This window comes from Lepisma saccharinum, chromosome 6 (assembly GCF_977018435.1).
Source record: "Lepisma saccharinum chromosome 6, izLepSacc3.1, whole genome shotgun sequence".
Taxonomy (NCBI): Eukaryota; Metazoa; Arthropoda; class Insecta; order Zygentoma; family Lepismatidae; genus Lepisma; species Lepisma saccharinum.
Genome location: NC_139234.1, coordinates 19,498,413 through 19,520,772, shown reverse-complemented (window position 1 = coordinate 19,520,772; position 22,360 = coordinate 19,498,413). Strand labels below are relative to the sequence as shown.

Sequence of the window (22,360 nt, the reverse complement as noted above, 5' to 3'; positions counted from 1 at the left end):
GAAGTAAAATAAAGCAAATCAAATCAAAATCAAATCCAATTGCATAAGAAATGACGCCCCAACTTTGCTTAAAACTTTCATCGGATCAGAAATACTTCATCTATTTTTAAAGAGTAAAATATAGTTTATTTGGCGATATAAATCCTCCACATTGAATTTCCGAGTAAAAATGTTAGGGGAGCAACTGGATCCCCTTAACCCCTACCCCGTACGCACGCCTATGCAGCTCGTTACAGCCGCCTCAGTGGCTGAGAGTGTATTGTATTTATTTACATTTTCCTTGTGCGAGCTGTACGCTGTACGCACTACATTAATTTTACATTACACACACTTTCTCTTCCCTCAAAGTCGTGTATTAATATTATACCTTCTTTACGTTAGTATACAAATAGCTCTTAGCCGTTGATCAGATACAAAAGAAAAAATTAAACATAATTAGTGTATTTTAACAATCGAAATATTGCACATGCAAATAAAGTTGTGTGTCCGGTTCATTCGGCCTCCCGAATTTGAATTTCTTTGTTGAATAATGTGAAAAACAAAACCGAACAGAACAAAACAAAACACATATACATTGCACACTGCTAGACCCACAGTACACGTATTACACGCTCGGTTCACTTTGTGCGGTTTCTTCGTTCTTATCGCTGACCGCTAACGCCTTTCCTCGTCGCTCCCTCACTTCCCACAAATATCTCCCCACTCGTCGCTGAGAGTGAGTGCTAAGTGGTCAACAAAAGACCAAGAACATACTGCTGAAGGTTTCTAGTTTGAATCCGAGGCAGGGCACGGTTGTTCATTCTGAGGGGCAACCGCGAATTTTTGTCTGGGGGGGGGGCAAGTAACAGACCACGATAAACGTACCAATAATAATAACAACATCGCTAATAATAATAATAACAACAACAACAATAATAATAATAAAAGAATAATGACACTAACAATAGTCATGATAATAATAATAATATTATTAGCAGTAGTAGTAGCAGTAGTAGTATTATCAAAGACGTTATTATCGTAAATTACGCAAAAAAGAGGTAGAGGTCGGTGCTGAAGCATTTGTGTTGGAACAAACGATTTGAATTTTTTTCAAAACGTTAAATTTCACATTAATAATGGAAAACAAGCACACAAAACTGTATTTTTGAAAGACAGTAAGAAATGCATAATAAATGCATTTCGAATATAATTATTTTTACATGGAACATGTATAACTTTCATGTAGGGCATATGTTTTACACATATGCAACATGGAGCGACGTAAAATGAGAAAATACATATGCATCTTTCTGACACTAAATTGTGTAGTACGTATTCAAAGTGTATTTATGTATTCAACATATATTATTTAAATACATTTCATAATCGATTCATCCACCTCATAATAAACCAACAGTAAAAATTATATAAATTGTCTCTCAAATGTGCACTCTCCTTTTCTTCCAAACAATTGTTCATGCATTTAAGACAAAATCAATAAAGAGAAGCCTTTCTTCTGTCTCTGGCAATTTACCATGCATTACAGAATACAATCACACATTGCGAGCGAAGCGATCAAGAAAATTTTAGATACAATTTTTTGCAAACTGAAAACAATATTGATTTAATAGGGTGCAAATCATTTTACGGGGCGCCATGGCATTCTCTCTTTCACAATTGTTTTAATTTAGATCATCGTTTTTCAACCTATGAGGCGTGTGTCTAGAGGGGGCGTTTGGTGGATCGCGAAGTTGCCCTCGAAAATGTATTCACTGTGTCTTAAAAACCTATTGTCGGGCTTCGGCGCCGAATGATCTAAATTTCAGATCGCTCAGGCCCGACCCCTCCGTCCCCTAGCTACGACTCTGAACTTCATAACACTGAAAAAAGGAAGGAATGCGAGCGAAACGAGCAATAAAATTTTACAAAATGTATTTCTATTTGCATAAAATTTGAAATCGAGAGGGGGCAATTGCCCCTCTGTGCCAGCTGAATCTGCCCTTAGCAGTCAATATTTGCCCCCCTAGAATCGATTTCCGTCCAAGGTTGGGGGGCAACGCCCCCCTGCGGCTGCGCCACTGTGTTCATTTATGAGTGTCCCTTCATAAATCTTACATAATCACTCTGAGCCTAAAGAGGCAGAAAACGTAAAACGTAAAATGAAAAATGCAACCACCAAAAAATCTTTTGCATTGCCGCTCTTTCGAGTCCTGACTGGATAACATATGAAGACATCAATTCACCATTCATCCTCATCGTCGCGACTAACCTAACGACACAGAAAACAATAAAGTAACAAAAATCTTACGCGTGAAAAAGATGCTATTTTCGTACTATTTCAACACAAAATGTTTTCAAAAATATTACTTTAGTCAACATAATATAGGATGTATTTCAATTTAATCATATATAATCATACACTAAAAAATGTATGCCAAGTCGAAATATATGAATATTTTAACATAACTGAATCTTTTCATCTTTCTCCCAACTCATTGACTGAACAAGTGCCTTACGCGCAACGCGTTGCACGTGTATTTGTTTTGGCGCTTGGAAAACTCCCATAATGCAACATCAAAGAACAGCTGCGCATGCTCCGCGCGTATGTTAACAACTGAAGATGGCGACGAAGGAAGAATGTGTACGAATATGCTGAAGGAAAATCGGAGCAATTGTGTAGTTTTACTTTAGTGGAGCTAATGTAGAATGTCCGAGCAAAAACGGAGCTATTTAACTTCATTAGGGTCGAACAAGAAGGAGAAGAAACCGAAGCAAAACAGCAGGACTGTAAGATTTTGTTTTCCACTTTCTGAATCCAATGAGGAGACATGCCCAGAGTTCAGCTATAGTGAACTGCTCAATTCAGCAGAGGTAAGTTAACAGAAAATGTTCGTGTTGTACGGTTTCTTGCATGTAGTGTTAAACTGCATGTCTCCGGCGAGTGGAATAGAAGTGAAATATGCAATTTTGATGATGACGTTGGCTTTACACAAATGCATTGCAAATATGTTGCCTCCTTTTCATGTAGTGGTACAGAATAGATATCTGGCCTGTTCTGTTGGCAGGACATGCAGTATCCTGGCTGTAATTATATACTAGGGAGGATTCAGGAGACGAGTCGCCATATTTGAAGGAAACTGGTGAATTTTTATCACTGTAATTGTTAGCATTCGTGCATGCACTGTGCTGTACATGACGTCAGTGAGTCCTATGTATTTTCAGCAAATTATGTAATTGGTGGTGTTTATTTTATATATCCGAGATTTATAGTGTTCCTGCAGAATTTCTCCCCCCCACTAATGCACCACTTTCGCCTAGATCGATCCCTTTCTAGTTCCAGTGAAGTAATGGCGTCAGATCGGGGAGGGGGGTCAACAGTACCCTTTGGTCATGTCGTGCTTAATTCATGTCAGTCATTACTAATTTAAGGCATTAAAAATATAAATGTTTCCTGTTTATTTGAAAAATCGTACCTATTTTTAAACAGTGCATCATAAACAGCTGTAAACAGAAGCCTTGTCCAAGTAGGGAGTAGGGGCATGCTGCACAGTCAATCTGACTTTTGTTAAATAAATCGTTTCAATCCAAAGCGAATTGGATGTAGTGCAAAATTGTGACAATTTTGTTAATATATTTCCCCATTTTTAATGAGAAATCTTGACGTCAAACCACGATTCCCCTTTGTTTACTTGATTTTGCGAAAATAAACTTAACGCAGATGTTGAGGACACGAATATGCTAGAGAACAAATTTTACAATTTCTTACATTACTAAAAATACTGTATATTTATTAATAATACGTAGTAGTATTTAGTATGGCATGAATGTTTGCACTCTAAAATCAGAGCGGTTGAAATTTTGCTTCGGCATTGAAACATAGGACGAATTTGATTTCATGTAAACAAGGATTCGTTTATAATTGATTGTTCTTTCACGGATATATACATTTTTTTTCCTTCGAAATATTTGTATTGAATGTTATTATAAGGGAGTAATAAAATTTTGAATTAACTATACATGGTTCGGGTAAACATTGAAACAAATGTATTAGCGTGCAGTATAGTGCAAGGATGTCTCGAATCGATTTTTACCCAGTATGTGCTGTACGTCACGTAGTTACCAAGATGATCGTGTGTGTAAAGTTTTCGATCGTTTTAACGTTGTTTCAAGTAGTTATGATTTGCAAGATTACGTAGGGTACTGTCTAACCAGTAAGTCGTTTTTCTTATTTTGTGAATGCGTGCGTGTGGACGTGCGTAATGTTGAATACGTGTTCACGTAATATTGTGGACTGGCGTTGGTAAGGAGGAAAGGGAGAAAGGAAAAGGTGTTAGGTAAAATTAAGTTCCGAGCGGTCGGACATTGAGAGGGGCAGGGAAGGGCAGCGAATTGTGTCACTCCGCGTAGGTGGGGAGCAACTTGATTTTGTACTACGGTACTAGTTTCTGAAAATGTGGTTCAGGAGAGTGTGAGCAAACAGATGTGGGAGAAAGGCGGGATGCAGCCGAAGGTCAGCCTGTTGGTGTAGGTTGACGTGCGCGCGCGCGTTTTTGCTTGTATCGAGGTATGTGCGCGGACTGCACGCATCCGCGCATTTGCGGCAAGGGGTAGTGAGAAAATTATTGTAGAGTTGCGCGTATCCCGTATCGGGAGAGCGAGAGGTAGACATGTCGAAAGCAGAAAAAAAAAGGTGATGGACGCGCTTTGTTAGAATAGCCTAAAATAGTGAGCGGTCGACACGCAAGCGCGAAGTTCGAGTGGGGAAGAGTGGGATTAAAGAAGGCAAGCGGACATCGTAACCCGTGAATTGAGCGTGTTGTGAATTCACTTCTTTTTCGTGTGCGCTGCCGGCATGTTGGCGGAGCCTACGTATTATAGGCGACAAGATCATACGTGTTAATTAAATTGGATTGAATTGAGTATCTTTTTTTTAAACGAGGAAATATACGTTTTCAGTGTTGAAATATTGACCAACCGCATTTATTGAACTGCAAATAAAATAATCTTGTTGGCAATAATTTTCTGTTGTATCGCGATTTTTCAAATCTTTGCAAGATATGCATTATAATGAGAACACTAAATGTCACAGAACGAAAAATGCAGAGAAAGCTCAAGAGAAAACTTCGAAATTATGGAAGACACTAGTTAATAGAAGGAGGCGGGGCGTTTCTCTCCTTGCGATCTTCTATTAACACGTAGGATTATATATTTTTATTAATGTGCAAGGGAAACTTTGTAATCCAATCATGTTTTTTTCCCCGCATGAGCTCGTTGAATGCGTTTCACTTATATTTATTTATCTTCTATGCACAAATACATTTTTGATGTTTGTTTACAAACTCCAAGCTATAGGAATATAGCATGTGAAATGTTAATCGAGCAACAGCAACAACATATAGATTCACTTCCTCGAAATGGGTGGTAGGCTACCTTAGATTCAGTGGCAACAATGTGGATGGGGGTGCAGCTTCCAATATGCATTTTCGCGTAATTATTAGGAGAACAACAGATAGATGTAGCTGTCACATCAAAACGGTTGTGCACCGTGCTATGAATGTGTTGTAGGGTTTTGCCACATTCTAGATCTCGGTAATAGTGGAGGTTGTGTCAGACGGACAAGTAACAGGAACATTGGAAACATAAGTTATTTACGTATTAAACAGTAATAGAACTCTGAAAATGAATCATCATAGCCAGTGACAGTGATTGGGTTCCCAAACTAGGGGGACAAGGTGCGAAAACTGGGAGGGGTGCAGGACAGTTTACTTTCCATTGGCAGATAAGGTTTATCTTAGTGCGGGGGCAAAAGTGGCAGAACGTTGGGGGTGGAACGGTCCCCCTCTTAATGGCCACCACTTCTCATAGCCTGCTATGATGATACTATCAGTAGTATTGTTTATCTTCTGGTCACTCCTTTCCTATTGTGATGAAATGACAAATCAAGGGGATAATAATGAATTTTGTTTACCATACTGAAAAACGCTCTGAAGTTTGACGAAAATGCTTTTTTATATTGGTTATTAAATAATTCCTGCAGTTGGTCCAATCAGTGTGGAATTGAAAACAAAAAGGGGTGGGAGGTGAAGCATCCAGTAGATACTCCTTTAACATCAAGATATTATGTAACTTACATAGCCAAAACTCAGCAACCAGAAGGGAATCTGCCCCTTCAAATGCCACCCAGGGAACAATTACCATAAAATATGAAATAATACCAGCCTGCTTGGCATTGCAAAGCCCACCCCCTCCTCTTGTGGGAGCCTGACTTCATTCACTGGCAGGTCATGTGGTATTACTCCTGTCATCCTTTTCAACAACAGTTTATTAACATTCTTATTGTTATGCTTAGCCTAGACCAGTGGTTCTCGAACTGTGGTACGTGCGGAATATCTGCTTCAAAGTTTCAATAAATAATTCAATTTACAATAAAAACTCCAAAATTGTGCTTGACAGTTTGTTTACAAATTTATTTTTGTTCTTCACTTTTTTTCAATAACACTTGAAAATTATATGAATATTAAAGTTTTTTTATAAAGTTCTTAGCATGCATGTATTCTTGTAACTAATCATAAAAATTGTAACAGTAGGAACAGCCAATAAAATAATAAATGTAGGATCTGTTGTTTATTTGTTTACCATCTTTCCACATACAGCCCGAATGCCATTTTACTCTGTTACAGATACACACATCCAACATATCACAAAGGCCCCACTAATCAGAGAGTCAAAAAAAAATCCCCGAAACTCACTATTCATAGAAAATATCCAGTGAGGATAACGTTTGAGAACCACTGACCTGGACAATCTATATTTCTATTCTAATTATTATATGTCAGCTGTTGCACCTCTTGGACTAATCATGTTGATGAGTGATGGAACAAAATACAATGATACATCCAAGCCTGACTAGAGTTCGAACCTGGGACTTCTCGCCTCAAAGTGAATTTCATCGACTACCTAATTTATATGACTAATATCAAATGGTCTTGTCAGAGAGGTCAGTGTTCTTGTATGATTGGACACACTAACAAATTCATATGTTCTCAACATCTCCCATTATTTTCCCGAAGTCTAATCAATAATAAATATATTTCCCAATTTTTAGTGAGAAATCTGATGCTTGTCTTTTCCACGATATTCTTATTTACAGATTGAATACAGTTAATATTCATTATATTTATTTGTGGGAGCGGTGTGACGGGTTCTGTCCAAATTTGGCTGTAACAAAACATTCAGAAACATTATAATGTGCATTCAGCACAATTGCTTTCTGTTTGTCTACAAAATCATTGTATCTCTTCCATGTAGTACAACCTGGACTGCATTTTGCTGGCACCATGTTCTGCCGTCTGAACTCACAGCCAGTATAATCCTCTGCGGGGTTTGTGTTGTGTGCTGTTGATTTGCATTTGTGATTGTCCTTCTGCCAATTTCATTTTACCACCATAACATTTGTAAAAATGTGGACTTATAGCAAAGATTCTAACAAAGTCCTCCCAAACATGAATACTGCACTATCAGCTGTGTCATAAGTGTTGAAAAGAAGTAATGCCACTTAATATTACACTGGTTGACATCAGTTCGGTTGTCTCATAAATGTCTGTTGTCTCTGAATAATTTTGGCAAGCGTGTTCCAAAAATTAAACCCATTTTTACCCATCATGTACATCTTTTTTCAGTAAACACGAATATATTAATTATCTTAATTTCACAATAAATTGTGTAGTTCAATTATTTAGATGGCAAAAATTTTGATTTTACACATTATAAGTCCTCCCAATTTTGAACTATAAAATTAATAAAGAATTGCTATCATTTAATCTACCTTCCACGTGACACATTGACATAAAAATTGTACAGACTTCAGTTACGTAGGTTTTGATTAAGAAATCCCTAAAAAAATTTCATCACAAAATGTCCAAATGTCAATGTTATAATATGATGGGGTAATAAGTGTATAATGACTGATATGAAAATTTTAATTGTGAAAAATCCTGACACTATGGGAAAGTATGGATGTCATTTCTGTGATCAGCATTCAAAATACTTCCAGATTCACCTATTGATTTGGAAACAGTCATGTTTTCTTTTAAATGTCGACCAGTGTTATTTGATCTCACATGTAAAACACATGGTGACACTGTTGTCTTGTTTCCATGTTTAATAAAACACTGAAACGCTGACCAAAGGCAAAATTTATTGTAAGAAATACACTATAAACGTAACTTTTTCACCCTCTAACAGGGCCTTCACAATATTTTTTTGTGAATTTATGTCAGCTATAATTTATTATGAATCTTTGTCTGAAGAAGACCCTGTTAGAGGGTGAAAATGTTACATTTATACTGTTTTTTTATACAATAAATTTTGCCTTGGTCAGCGTTTGAGTGTTTTTTTTTTGTAAAAAACACGAATTTTTATTGAACATCATATATGAACAATTTATTACACCATTTGCAGTTTCTTAAAATTTAGTACTTAAAATGAACCCTAAATACACAATAAAATGTTTTGAGATGTAACAAAGGTCAGACTAAATATTTTTGCAAGGGATTTTCTCAAAGATAAACTAAACCCCATAAAACAAGTCTTGAAACTTGGGATATTTATTCTGAAAAACTGTGAATTATTTTTGTCCCATATCACTAGAGTACATACCCTAGATACACCACATATATTGCTAATTTCTTTATTCCTACCTATGTCGTTTGCTTTACTTCCATACTTTAACCAGGGTTTGAACCTGGAATCTCTGGCTTTTGTAGCATATTATGTTGATCTCTCTCATGGAGGTAGGCTATTCCACAGTTATCAATAGTGTGTCAATTGTAAACTGCCCCATGTGTGTCACCAGAAAATGTTGTAGTGGTGGTCAGACCATTGAGTACTTCCGGCACTTTTTATTAGTAATAATCGTTTGTATGCACACTAAAATAGTGGAAGAGCATGTCGGAAATGCCATCAGCTCCAAACCTAACCTAATGATGTAAAATTATAGCTGATCTTGTGATATGTGTCGGGTGCTATGTTCACTTGGAGGAAGCCTTTGGGCTGTTCAATACCCTGAGGAAACTGACGTCATTTACTTCACAATTGCACAGTTCCGCAAGCTAAAAGCTGAAAATGTACATAAACAACATACTCTTCATAAACCATGCAAAATATTTCACTTTTTTGAGAGGTTACATAGGGTGAAGGGTACCATTGTGATTACAGGCGTGGCTACTCAACGGGAATTAAGCGTGAATTATTGGCTCTGGGAATTCTGCGTGCATTTTTCTCTGTAGACGTGAAAAATTGCAACTTTTATTAATTAAAATCCCATTGAATTCATACATATTTATAAAGGCCTCCCCGATGGCACAGTGGTAGCGTCATCGCCTTCTAATCAAGGGGTCCCGGGTTTGATTCCCGGTGGAGGCACATAGTGGTTCAGATCCCACTTTAAACTGTAGGCCCAGTCCCAATTAGCCTTACTGTGCATAAAGTGGACTTAAAACACCAAATGAATCAATCATACATATTTATAAATGCTCTAAGGCAAGTTTTTCACAGTTTAGTGTTCATTTTTATCAAGGAAGTAAAATGAAGCTGCATGGAAAATGAAACAGAATTAATTCCCCCAATCTGTTTACTTTGTTAGTGTCATTTGCAGAACAATCTATGTCACAAATGGAAAATTATTGAAACTATTATTTTTCTCTCATCATTAAGGAGACTTTTCTTCTTGATCCACCAGACAGTGAATATCCAGCACAACTGTTTTTCAGTGTCTTTTAACATTTCATGAGTTAGTGTACTGAAATATATAATTATTCTACTGAGTTTAGCTTTTATATATTCTTTGTTCAAGAAAACAGTCTAAAAGTTAGAGGGAAAATAAAATTTGTTGATTTACCTTTCGCATGAAACAAATTTTTGGAATATTGTAACTTGAGATAAGCAAACTGGTTCACCTCCCCCCCACCCCGACATAGCTGCAGTTTTAGGCATCGCTTATGCCACCTTTGCACATTAATTAGTAAAGGAAATGCTATCTTACACGATTTTTTATGAATTATAAAACTATAGTGTCTACTGTAATATTTCAGAATCAAAGTGTTCACTAATAAAATGGCAAATGTATTGTATTTAAGAATCAAACTTTTAGATTCGTTAATTTACCACTTTATGACAGAAATAACCTTTATTGTGCATATTTTGTTCTTCAAAATAGAAGCAATTACAGTATTTTAATAATGATATGACGTGATATCTAAGTCTGATTTGTAAGTAATTCTCAGTTATACATATTATTTTCTCTTCACCTTGACATATGCAAAATTTAGGTTCAACTGTACGTATTTTCTGGTGCGTAGGAATATTAATTCCCTATAAGTTTATGATGTCTGGTGCACATCTTAACTTCATCATAATTTCTTCCAGAATATTTAATCTAAGCTAAGAACTTCAACTAATAACACTAATAATACTACAAATAAAGCATTTACTATCAATAGGTATTATGTGAATTATGCACAGCACGTTAACCGCCCTGGTCGTTTTAAAGTATGTCTTGCATTGGCCCGTAAACGACTAAAGTTGTTTAGCTGAGGTGTCCATATCTTCAGGTTTTTTGGGGGGCATTTTCTACCCCCTTGTTGATTGACAAATGAAAAGGGGTGCATGCGACTTTGAGGAGAGGTGTAATGCCGTACCTGAGAGCATGTCCGGGGTGCCAAATTACCAAGAACTCCAGGGAGGGAAGGGGGTCATCGGTAAGGGACATTAGCAGGAACCCTCGAAGAGCGATGCCCCTCCCAGAGCTGCGTGGGAATGTGTTAACATTGCATCCGAGATGTATTGCACCTGGAAATGAAGCCTGGTTGATTGATTTGCCTTAAATTTTACTTCGCTGTTCTGCTACTTTTGATGAATCGCTAAGATGAAGATGAAATGACACAATTTAACATCCATGCTCAGGCCGCATTGGAACTCGGGAACCCTGGCGTCGTAGCGCAGTGTGCTAACCACTCTGCCACAGAGGCCGGCTAGGAAATGAAGCTTGAGCAATAATAAAGAAAGTGGAATCTTGTATCATCCTGCAGGTTGATACCCAACCATGTCAATAAATGCATTATTTTAAAAATTGCATGACAACATAAGATACACTATGAAGGTCGTTAGAACCTATTGGTGATGGAAAAACCTGGGCATTTTGAAAATACATAAAAAACGGGATGTTAGAAGATTAAAAAAATGGAAATATAAATAAATTTCACTTTTTTAAAAAAAATATTGAACCTACTTCTTGATGAGACATTCGATGTAATCATCTTATACTTTATCTATTTTCAGCAATGTTGAAAAAGATTTATTGTCTGGAATAGCAAAGTGCAGTTTAACGTTTGAAACTTCGTTATTGCAAATCCTGAGGATGCCGAGGAATTTGTTTTTCCAAAACTAATGCCCATTTGCTTTTGATTTATTGATGAATCAAGTTATTTTACGTCACTTTTGTGCTACTTTTGGCTAATCGCGACAATGGGGATAAGTGATGGAGAAAGATATCTCAGGCGGGGATTCGAACCCTGGACGAATGCTCATTTTGATGTAGTCTTATTCTGGAGATCGCACACTCGGACAGTTTTTTGCATGTTTTTCTTCAATTACTTCAGGCAAGTACCACTCCCTTCTATCACCCCACACCCTTCCCGTTGTTGTGGACTATAAATCAATCAAGTAGGCTTCGAAGATATGGTTTTTGTCTGGGACTCCTATCGGCGGCTGAACAGAACACTCGGTGTTGTGACGTCATTTTCACCCAACCTCAGTTACAGAGCATAACGAAACTACGCCCCATGTAATCAACGGGTGTTGTGTTTGCGCGATGCGTGGTAGAAACTGCACTTGGAATTGCGTGGCCTAGTTTCGTTGTGTAGTTTGCATTCGAGCTGTTACCTTATCACGTGATGCCATTGGTTTGCTTTGATTTATTATTCTCGCCTACTTGCAAACCAGGTATACAATTACTATAGAAATAAAGATGGCGGCACCCTTACAACAGGTCCCCAGCTCCCTGTTGCAGGTATTGTGGTTGAGGTTATCGTTTCCGCATTTGCCGACCTGTGTGGTGCAAGGGTTAGTGTTACGCGCTACGAAGGTTGAGGTATAGTCGAATCCAAAGATAATAGCAAACACATTTTGTCCATCACTCCGCCCTTCTCCTTTGTTTTAAGCATGGTATATAAACACTAACTTAGCTGTACCGTACAAATTCATTCCTTAAGAGCACAGCCGACCTCCGTGGCGGAATGGTTAGCACAGCTCGCTACAACGCTTGGGATACCGGACTCGGCATGTGTGTTCTTTGTGAGTGCCCCGTTATCAGTTTCATCATATCATCACGCATCCTTGCGATTAGCCAAAAGTTGCAGAAAAGCGAAATAAATCAATGAAACCTTAAAAACAGCAGAGGTAGAAGAAAAGTGCGTGAACATAGTGATGAGCAATTTGCCTGGTTATATTTTTGCATCTTATTATACCAGGTTCGAGTCTTGGTTGCACGTTTATATTGTGTTGCCCAATTGATTGTTCATCTTCGTGTTAGCGGTTAGCAAAGCGAGGTAGAAATTCGATGAAAAAAACAACATATGATCACAAGGATTAAGTGCTTTGTTTGAATTCTTAAACATATTATGGGGGCAGCGGGAGTATAATTTACCCACCCATTTAAAAAAGGGTTCTCACTGATTTGTAAAAGTCAGGGAATCTTAAATGTAATTGGTGTACATTTGGGATGGTAATTAGTAAATGTAAAAATCGAGAATTAGACGAGACCGAGACTTAGTGTTCGAGACTTTGGTATGGTATTGAAAACTATACCTAAACCAAATTTACTTTACTCAGACTTCTTCGGACATAAAGGCAGATATCTACCGGGTTTTAAATACATAAATAACATATTTTCTTTGAAAGTCAATCCGTTAGTGTCAGCTCTTATCCTGTGCCATGTAGTTACAAGTACAGAATGTCGCGGAAAAACATCGTCAAACTTTCACAGCGTGTAGAGGCCATCACGGCAAAGAACTTTTCTGGTGACGTTTTCCTCGTTAAGGTCTGCTTTCCACACTACCAGCCCTCTAGAAGCTGAATTTTGTATCCTGCGTGTATGCAGCCACGCGGTACAGGCAACTTTCTGGACCACATTTTTAGGAGCCTAGGTAACGAAACTTAACGGAAGCATTAGAGCGTCTTCTGCGCTGCAATTTCCCAGCAAACCCGAAGGTTTTAGTTTGGTTTCAATTTCGAGTTTTTAAGCCCACTTTTATGCACATATAGGCTAATTGGGGCTGAACCTACAGTCTAAAGTGGAATCGTAACCACTATGTGCCTGCACCGGGACCCCTTGATTACAAGGCGACTGCGTTATACTACGCCACGGGGGAGGCCCTACAACCCGAAGGCAACTGTCACATGGGAGCACATATTTTACATGGTGAGAGAATAAGAATTTGCCTTCTAAGGACTGAATAACTCATTCATATTATGTGCTTGCCCTTCGGAGCGCTGCAAACGCCAAGTTTGGCAGCAACAGACCGCAGACTTAGTAGTGGCCGGAGATGTACAGTCACGACCAGTTCTGGGTTTTAAGGATACCAATGGAAGCCAATAGAATTATTATAACCAAGAAGTGCCCGTGACCACCAGGATGAACCTTTTTGCATAAAAGCCCGTGGCAACAATCGATTAGACCAGAGATTCTCACAAACTTTTTTTTTCATTGTACCCTTTAGTCGTTAACTAAATGTCTAATGTACCCCCACAATTTTTTTGGCTGCCTGATTTTTTAAATGTTGGAGGTAATAGAGCAAAGTGGCATTCGGACTGTATGTAGAAGGATGGTAAACAAACATTAGAATCCTACGTTTATTATTTTATAGGGTATTCCTACGTTTACAATCTTTACGATTAGTTGCAAAGAAAAATAATAGAAACACTTGTGTGCTAAGAAGTATCATGATGTTTTCCAGTTATTGAAAAAAGTAAATAACAAAAATAAGTTTGTCAACAAACTGTCAAGCACAATTTTGGAGATTTTTGTAAATTTCTCAGAGTTTCTAGTGAAAAAGCATGTGCCTGCATAGTCTGACACAGTTTCTTGATGTCTGGTTGTGCACTTGAAACTTTGAAGCTGAGATTGGGCAAAAATGTTGTCGTGTGGGTATCGACATTTCTCTTCCGAGCTGATCACGTACCCTCCTACAAGTCGTTCATGTAACCCTGGGGGTACGCGTACCACTGTTTGAGAACCATTGGATTAGATCGTTCGTTTACTCAGGAATATCCTTTGTATGGTAAGGCTTTCTTCATTTACTGAATATTCGTAGGTTTTTTTTCTGAATTTCACTCAGAGTTTATTCTCCTGATGAAAATTAAAAAGCAAGACGGACCAATTCTGAAACAATATACGGATTTTTTTATAATTTAAATAACTGATAGGCATTTTAAGTCTGTCGAGTGCGTAATATCCCTTGCTTGAAGTTAAAGAGAAACTTGTGCTTGGAAACATGCACGTTTCTGAAGGACTTCATTAGTCACGTTATCAGAACATGACGTGGCGTCTAAGGTATTCTTTGACGATGTAATTGACTCGTTTTTCCTTTAGGGAAATACAATCAGATTATTGTAAGAAGCAAACAATATTTTATCTCTCATATTTGTACACTCTTAGCGTGTCATTGGCACACGAAATGAAGAGAGTAATGTTGCAATAATTACAGAAGCTTTGGAAAAGTCAAGTTTGTACGTGAAGGCTAATCGGGAATTGAACTACAATAAGGAGGCCAGAACCATTGGAATGTAGTCCAACTGGGAATAGAACCAGTGGATACTTGATTGCAAAGCGAAAAGGTTAATTACCAAGCTCGGCTTCGTCGCAGCATGGGCGTCGAACGGGTCTGTGGACCCCCTCTGGATATTGACGTCGTTAATTTAAAGTTACAAGAAAGTCGAAATGCTCTTATTGTTAAGAACACAAATGAAGTTCATTTAGTTAGTATTCGAACAGGAAAGTAAAAATGCATTGGATGGAAAACATTGAGTGAAAAATACAGGAGCAAGTTATATTCTAGCATTTCATCCAAAGAACAAATTACAGTTGGAGGTGAGAGGTCACAAAACAAACTTTTTGAAAAAAAATCTCCCTAACATTTAAAGCATTTTCTTGAACGAGACGTGCAAAAGTTAACATCAAAATGCGTTTCAGATACTAACTGCATAAAATGCAAAAGAAATAATGGAAAATAGTTGTGCTGGTTTTCACTCGTTTGGTGGATCGAGTCTCCCCATTTTTATAATAATAATAATTATTATTATTTCGAATAAAATTAATTTTTGTTACTTTATAATATTTATTATTGTGTAGTAACATTTATAACCGTGGTAATAATACTTATTATTTTTCTACTATTAAACTTTTATTTGCCCGACCACCCTGCAAAAATTTCTGGCGACGCCCATGCGTCGCAGTGCAATCCGCAAGTTAACAACCAACTTCACAAGTTAACAAAGCCACTGTAATGTACCCAGACTAGATAATTTTCTTTTCTATTAGCTATCGCCTAACCAGGATATATTTTTCTTTTGAGACAGACTTAATGTTTTTTTCGTGTTTCATCAGTTGATCACATATTTTCTCCCCGGTTACTCTAGAGAAAGTAAACTGAAATAAAGATGAACAAGATAAAATAATTTCTCATCGCATTTTTCTTATTCCAAGGAAGACCGAGGCTACGATTGTTCCGATCCAGTCTGGCCAGTCCTTTCTGTTTTAATGCCTATCCCTACATTTCCTTTCATTTTTTTTACCTCGCTTTCAGGCATGTTCTTATTCATTATATGAAGCACTTCTGATACGGAGAAATATTTTCTCTCAGATTTGTAGTTTTGTTTTTTTAAAATTGAGTTTATAATTCAGATATTTTTTGTTTCTTTATTTAGAATGTCCTAGAAATAGACCAAAAAGAAAAACGTCTTTTATTGATATAAAAATTTTCCTGGCATTTGAGAGAGAGAGAGAGATAGAGTTTATACTTTACACACAGACACACACACTCGCACATTCTCTCATTAGTACGTACCTTCATCTCTCTCTTCCTCGAGGGCCTGTAAAGAAATACAAGAGATATTTTATATCTTTCGTGCCAGTTTTCACTGATCGCGACGATGAGGATAGGTGATAATTAAATGAGATGGATGGAAGAACAATCATAAACATGTATGGTTAGGAAAACTAACCCAAACCCACATTCGATTATATACGTGGACCACAAACAAAAGAACGTTCGGCCAGAAGCCTTCGCGCATCTTCCCCTCCATGCGCGAGTACGGTGCACATGACACGCGGTTCTTTTGCTTGTAGTCACACTGTACTGGTTGGGGGGTAGAGGTGGCAGAGTCACGTTTACTTGCAACAGTACAGTTCCGTGTGTGTACTACGTGCATCGGAGGTTGACATTTAAATGCCTTTCAAAAGTGTCGCCCGTTACACCCCTGGTCTCGGTGACGTAAAGCCAGGCTACAAATACAACGATCTCCAAGCATTTTATTTCGGCCTTAAATGAAGAAAATCTAATTGGCTTTCAAGGACGCTAGATCGACTCTGAAGAGCATTGTCCTGCACAAGTAAACATGCTTACAGCCAAGCCACGGCACGGTAGATCCATCTTGTGCGTGTTGCTTGATATCGCTTTCTGTTCAAATTGTATTTTTCGAACTAGTATTTAAGTTATTAAGGCCAACAACTTTTCGTACGGACAACGAAGTTAGTAATATCGTATATTGATACACTTGTAGGTTTAATTGTATCGTCTGCAAATATGCTGTATAAAGAAACAAACTGCAGGAGTATTAAGTGAGGTGAGTGTACAAAGACGTGTTATTTTTCGTAATTTATTTTCAGCAATGTCGAATAAACTTGATTCATTTTATTAACGTTGAAGACAAAGCCTATTTTAAATCATCATAGACTAGAAAGTTATTTAAATGAACCTGGAAATTGAGGGAATTTGAATTTGCAAAATGAATACATTTAACATTATCGTAGTTACAACTTGCATGAGGTTGGCCTAGTGATGAAAATGAAAATAATGCGAATGGTTTGTTGGAATTCACTGTGGAACAAGTGCTTGTTTTTATGCCCGTAAACTTGAAATTCTTCAAAGCATTCCAATACATCATAAATAAATGCTTGTTTCCCAGCCGTCTGGAAATAGAAAACTCTGTTGACATATTTCTACAAACGAAAACGCCGTGTTGACAACTATAGTCTCAGAGTGGTGGTGGAGGAGTCATGTCGCCCAATCTTCAGATTTCCTAAAGCAGGGCCATCCAAACTACGGCCCGCGGGCCACATGTGACCCACTACGGCTTTTATGTGGTCCGTCTTAGTACTCTTTTTTGAGTCTACCTCTGGCGCTAGTAGAATGTAATATGACCCTCGATTAATTGCCTGATGCAGTTACTGACTCCGCAAATATTCATAAAAAAAGTTTGGACATCTCTGTCCTGAAGTAAGAGTAGAAGACGAGAGTGACGAAAGCTCAGAAGCCTATCTGGAAATCACCTGGTTGATATCCCGAAAAAAACCTCCATCATTCGCCGCCAGAAGAGCTTAAAATATTGTATAACCAAACTAGTTTCTGGCAACCAAGTATTTGTCTAAATAGACCACAAAGAAATTATTGCTCACCAAAACCAAATTATTTTAATAATTGTGCACATTTGCAGGCTACCAATTTTTTTCTTTACTGTTGCCAACAAAGTATTCCGTGGTCTAATCGGTAGGGCATCTGACTGCCACGCGGGAGACCCGGATTCGATTCCCGGGGTGGGTGATCTAAGGTCGGAGGTGGCCGGAGCGTGGTGCTGATCACATCACCTCCAAAATATCCAAGATCGAAGTGCTCCTTCATGGCACGGTGCAAGGGGAACTTTACTTTTACCTGTTGACAACAAGCTTAAGCAAGCACGCTTTGTTTATTCAAATACTTTTTTTTTCTGTATTTTGCACTTCGTTCTGTTGCATGTGGAAGAGAAGACATCTGTACGACTGGCGTACGCAGGATTTTTTTTCGGAAGGGAATGGAATTGTAAAGGTGGATAGTACATATTGTAGATACTTTCTAGGTGGGGAGTTGCATACATAATAAGATATTTCGTATTTTTACAATTTTCCTCTCTCAAAATGGCAGTCGGGGGTATTTTAAGGGGTCTTTTAACACTCCGTTTCCCCCCGAGTTTTTCACTGCTTTGAAAATGTTGATTTTCTCAAAGTTTCCTAAAAGGCTGTAACCCCTTCAGCCTCCCACTGGGCACGCCAGTGATCTGCACCAACTAAAGGGAAGATAAAAAGTGCTCAAACGAAATCCACCCCCTCCTTTCTTTCATAACAGAAATATGGGACATGATTGTAAAGTTCCAAAATTGTTTAAATTTTATGTTTTGTGGCTTTGCAGTTCAACTCGGATACCTGGTGCAAGATCGAACAAAGGAAAGGTCGACTTGTCACATGCCAATGGCTGCTTTCTTGACATGCAAGTCATTAGTGCATTTATGCATGCCATTTTCAAGAGTTATTGGCTTAGCGTGGCGTCAACCGTTGTGCAATTCGCCCAAGGAACGGTCTCAGAAGCGTAGGCGTGTTATGCTTCGAAACACGACATATTTCCCCTGCTGTTGGGAAATGAAAAAAAACAAACACATTTTTACACTCTCACTAATTGTCAAAGCTTGAATAAATCCATCTTTACGGTACTCTCGCGTCCGTTTATCTTCCCATGTCATGTACAGATCTTTCCTTAAACCAGTGGCATATTTACGCTTCCATTTGGGGGCGCGGTGTTTTTTAACGGTTCTGTACCGTGTAATGTAAAATTTAGAAAAATAAAATACAGAAACTTGCTCAAGTTTGTGTTGGTTGCTGATACGGACGTTGGAATCTGGGGTGACAGAAGCATTATATATTTGCGCGCATGCGCCACGAGTTTTTTTTAAATTCCTTGTAGCAATAATACTGTTCCCAGGACCATTGTAAAATTAACGTATGCTCATTGTACCCAGTGGCGGCGATTCGGGTGGGCATGGGAGGCAGTTGCCCCCCCCACCCCAGTTTTGGCTATTTTTCTCCAATCATGCTTGAAATGGACTTTTAACAGAAATAATAAGAACATATATCCAAGTAACAAAAAAGAAGAAAGTATACGAAATTTTCAGATAAAATGTTTGCATTGATTGATGCAGTATAGTTGAACAAAGCTCTAATTTTGACATGTGGTAGGATTTGATCAGTCCTTATGTGGGGAAACCTTACCTCTAATCATCAATTGATGCAATAATTTTGGTACCAGTTAGATATAGTGAAAACACATTTAACTCGTTTATTTCCGAATTATTTACATTTGTACTTACCTTATATGCATAGCGGAACATTTTTCACTATATCTAACTGTTACGATAATTTTTCTCATGTGTAAAATATTACAAGGGAGAATTAACATTTTATTGAAACACCGGTGGCAGAATTAAATCTAAACACTTGAAGGATTTTTTCATTTCTCAAAATATAATATGTGTGCAAGTGTTTTTCATGTTCTGTTTTCTTTCTAATATGATGCACCTTCCCCTCCATTCCCTTCCCAGGGAAACTTCAGTGCATTGATTGAATGTTAAGGGTTACTTGCCTATGCAGGATAAATGTTATTTATGTTTGGTTAGGTTCTCTGTACCCATCTATGTCATGCACTCTCATAATCTATCACAATTTCATTTTTTTAAGGGTATGAGGTCACTCAAGTATAGATATGTGTATATTTTCATATTTTGATAATTTTTGGATAAGCTACAGTTTTGAGCTTTGTGCATGAAACTTACAAGATTTTTATGGCATTGCTTGCACTCTAATTTGACAATACAATTTTCAAAATATAGTGCATGGGTTGGTGTAGATGGGCAAAGATGGACAAGTCATCTATTTAGGGACCATTATAACTGTTGTAAATTTAGAATCATTTAGGTAAAATTATTGCTGCAACTAGAAAACTTGATAGACTGCAATGCTCTTGCATGCATGTGAGAAAAATCAGATAATGTGTTTCAAGATGGTGGATAAAACACATTGTTTTGCAAAATTGTATAGAATACATTTTCAGAGTAAGGAAATTTAAGTCATTTAACAGGGTGGCTTCTCACTGGGAATTCCTTGAATTTCAGGAATTATGCATGAATTATTGGCTCCGGGATTTGTGTGAATTCTGTGTGAATTTTTCTCCATAGACGTGAAAAATTGCAACTTTCATGAATCCAAATCCCATTGGATTTATACATATTTATAAATGCCCCGAGGAAGATTTTTCGGTAAAATTTTCAAACCCGGGAAACGTCTGTAACTCGTTTATTTTCTAATTGTTGACATTCGTACTTACCTATTCGACATTGCGAAAGATTGTTTAACAAGGGATTTAGCTTTTTTTAACAAAAATAATTTCCATTTTCGAGATATCGAGTAATTAATCTTCCTTGTTTTTCCCCTTCCATAGGTATTTTTCTGTGAAAATGAGTGCTAATGGAATCTAACCTTAGAAGCCTAACCTAACCTTGTAGGCATACCTCGTTCCCGTGATGGTTCATGGGGCTATAATGAATTTTTGGGGCTAATGTCTATGGTTATTGGGGCTACCCGTGGATGGTTGACGTTAACCGCAAAAATTCATGATAGCCCCACGAACCATCATGAGGATGAGGTATACCTACAAGGTTAGGTTAGGCCTGTTACGTTAGGTTCCATTAGCCCTAATTTTCACAGAAAAATACCTATGGAAGGGCAAAAATTCACGATAGCCCCAAGAACCATCAGGGGGACGAGGTATGCCTACGAGGTTAGGTTAGGCCTGTTAGGTTAGGTTCCATTAGCACTCACATGCAAACATGAATTAACGGTGAAATATCTTGACCGATGAGAGAGAACACTTGTATGACCTATCACAAGTCTACAGAAACTCCATTACATATGTACTTTCTCCTGTAAATTTGAAGAAATCCGTTTCCCGGCTTTGAAAATTTTACCGATTTTTCACAGTTTGGCTTTTATTTTTATCGAGGAGAGCAAATAAAGGTTTGTTGAAAATAAAACAGAATTCTCTCCATCCGTTTACTTTGTTACTTTGCAGAACAATCTATCTGACAGATGGAAGATTACTGCAATATATCTTAAAGTTGATTAGGTAAATTTGAGTTTGAAGTTCTTCTACAATTAAGAATTTATTGTCGATTACTGTATCCCATAACATTTGTGACTTGTGTTTGTAGATATATTTCAACGTGTGAGTATCTGAAATGGCAAATGTAAACTCTGTGCTTAAATTAAATATTTGAAATATATATACCATTTAATTAAATTGAATTAGAATTTTTGGATACATAGACTCTTTATATTGTTAATATATATATGTATGTGTGTGGGTGGTGGGAGATGCTAATGTGTATGTTTGAAGTAGAGAAAACATCTATCTGCTTGTATTCTTGAATTTTTGGGAAAGTTCATCTTGAAAACTGGGAGTTATACTTGAATTTTATCATGGTCCTAGAATTCATCAGTTTGCAATTTTGCAGTAAAACTTTTAAAATTATATTTTGTAGTTTAGGAGAGGAATGTTAGTAAAAGCACAAGCATATTTATGATAACTGCCATAAATGTAAATCTTTTGAGTAGCAATTATTTACAAGATAGCTTGAAGCATTGGTCTCATGTTGTATTTGAGAAAAATCTGTCTCCATGTTTGAAGATGACAGACAACAGACCAATTTAACATGTCATGCGAAATGAGAGCTTTAAATTATGCTTATATTTAACTAGGTTACAGCTTTGTATTTAAGAAACACAGGTCTCATCAATGCTAGGGCATCACTTGAGCTTTAGGTTCTTATAAAAATAACTGTAATGTAGTGTCTGGTTTAGGAAGGGTGGAGGGAGGTAATCACCAATTTTGAGACCATGATAACTGCAACGAATGTAGAGGTTTTAAGCTGAAATTTATATCGCAACTAGATACACCTAGTGAATGATTTTGTTTTCTCATTTGCATTTGTTCAAAGCATTTCAATGTTGGTTTTAAATCAAATTTATCACTAACATTTCAAGTTTCACTTGTACACAAAACGGTTGAATATACACTTGAGCAGTATGTTCAGCTGCTTCTGGTTTATTCTCATTCATCGTGTGTTGGGTGTTGCTTGTCACTTCGGTGTGAAATCAGCTCTATGTTTCACTGCATGACTTACTTCATACAATTCAAGAAAAGGATCATATATAGAATGTTGTACGTTGTTTTAAATATACCCCCAA

The 22,360-nt window shown here is 37.4% G+C and overlaps 1 protein-coding gene across 4 annotated transcripts in view; it reads left to right on the top strand.

Annotated features, from left to right (window-relative positions):
* The first annotated feature begins 2,590 nt into the window (after positions 1-2,590).
* The window catches only part of yem (yemanuclein), a 108,176-nt gene continuing 88,406 nt past the window's right edge, over positions 2,591-22,360 (top strand). For all 4 annotated transcript variants that reach the window (XM_083123605.1, XM_083123607.1, XM_083123606.1 and 1 more), the window contains exon 1: positions 2,591-2,850. In XM_083123605.1, coding sequence (XP_082979731.1) covers positions 2,686-2,850 — 165 coding nt within the window. In that variant the 5' untranslated portion in view covers positions 2,591-2,685. The remainder of the gene's footprint in view (positions 2,851-22,360) is intronic.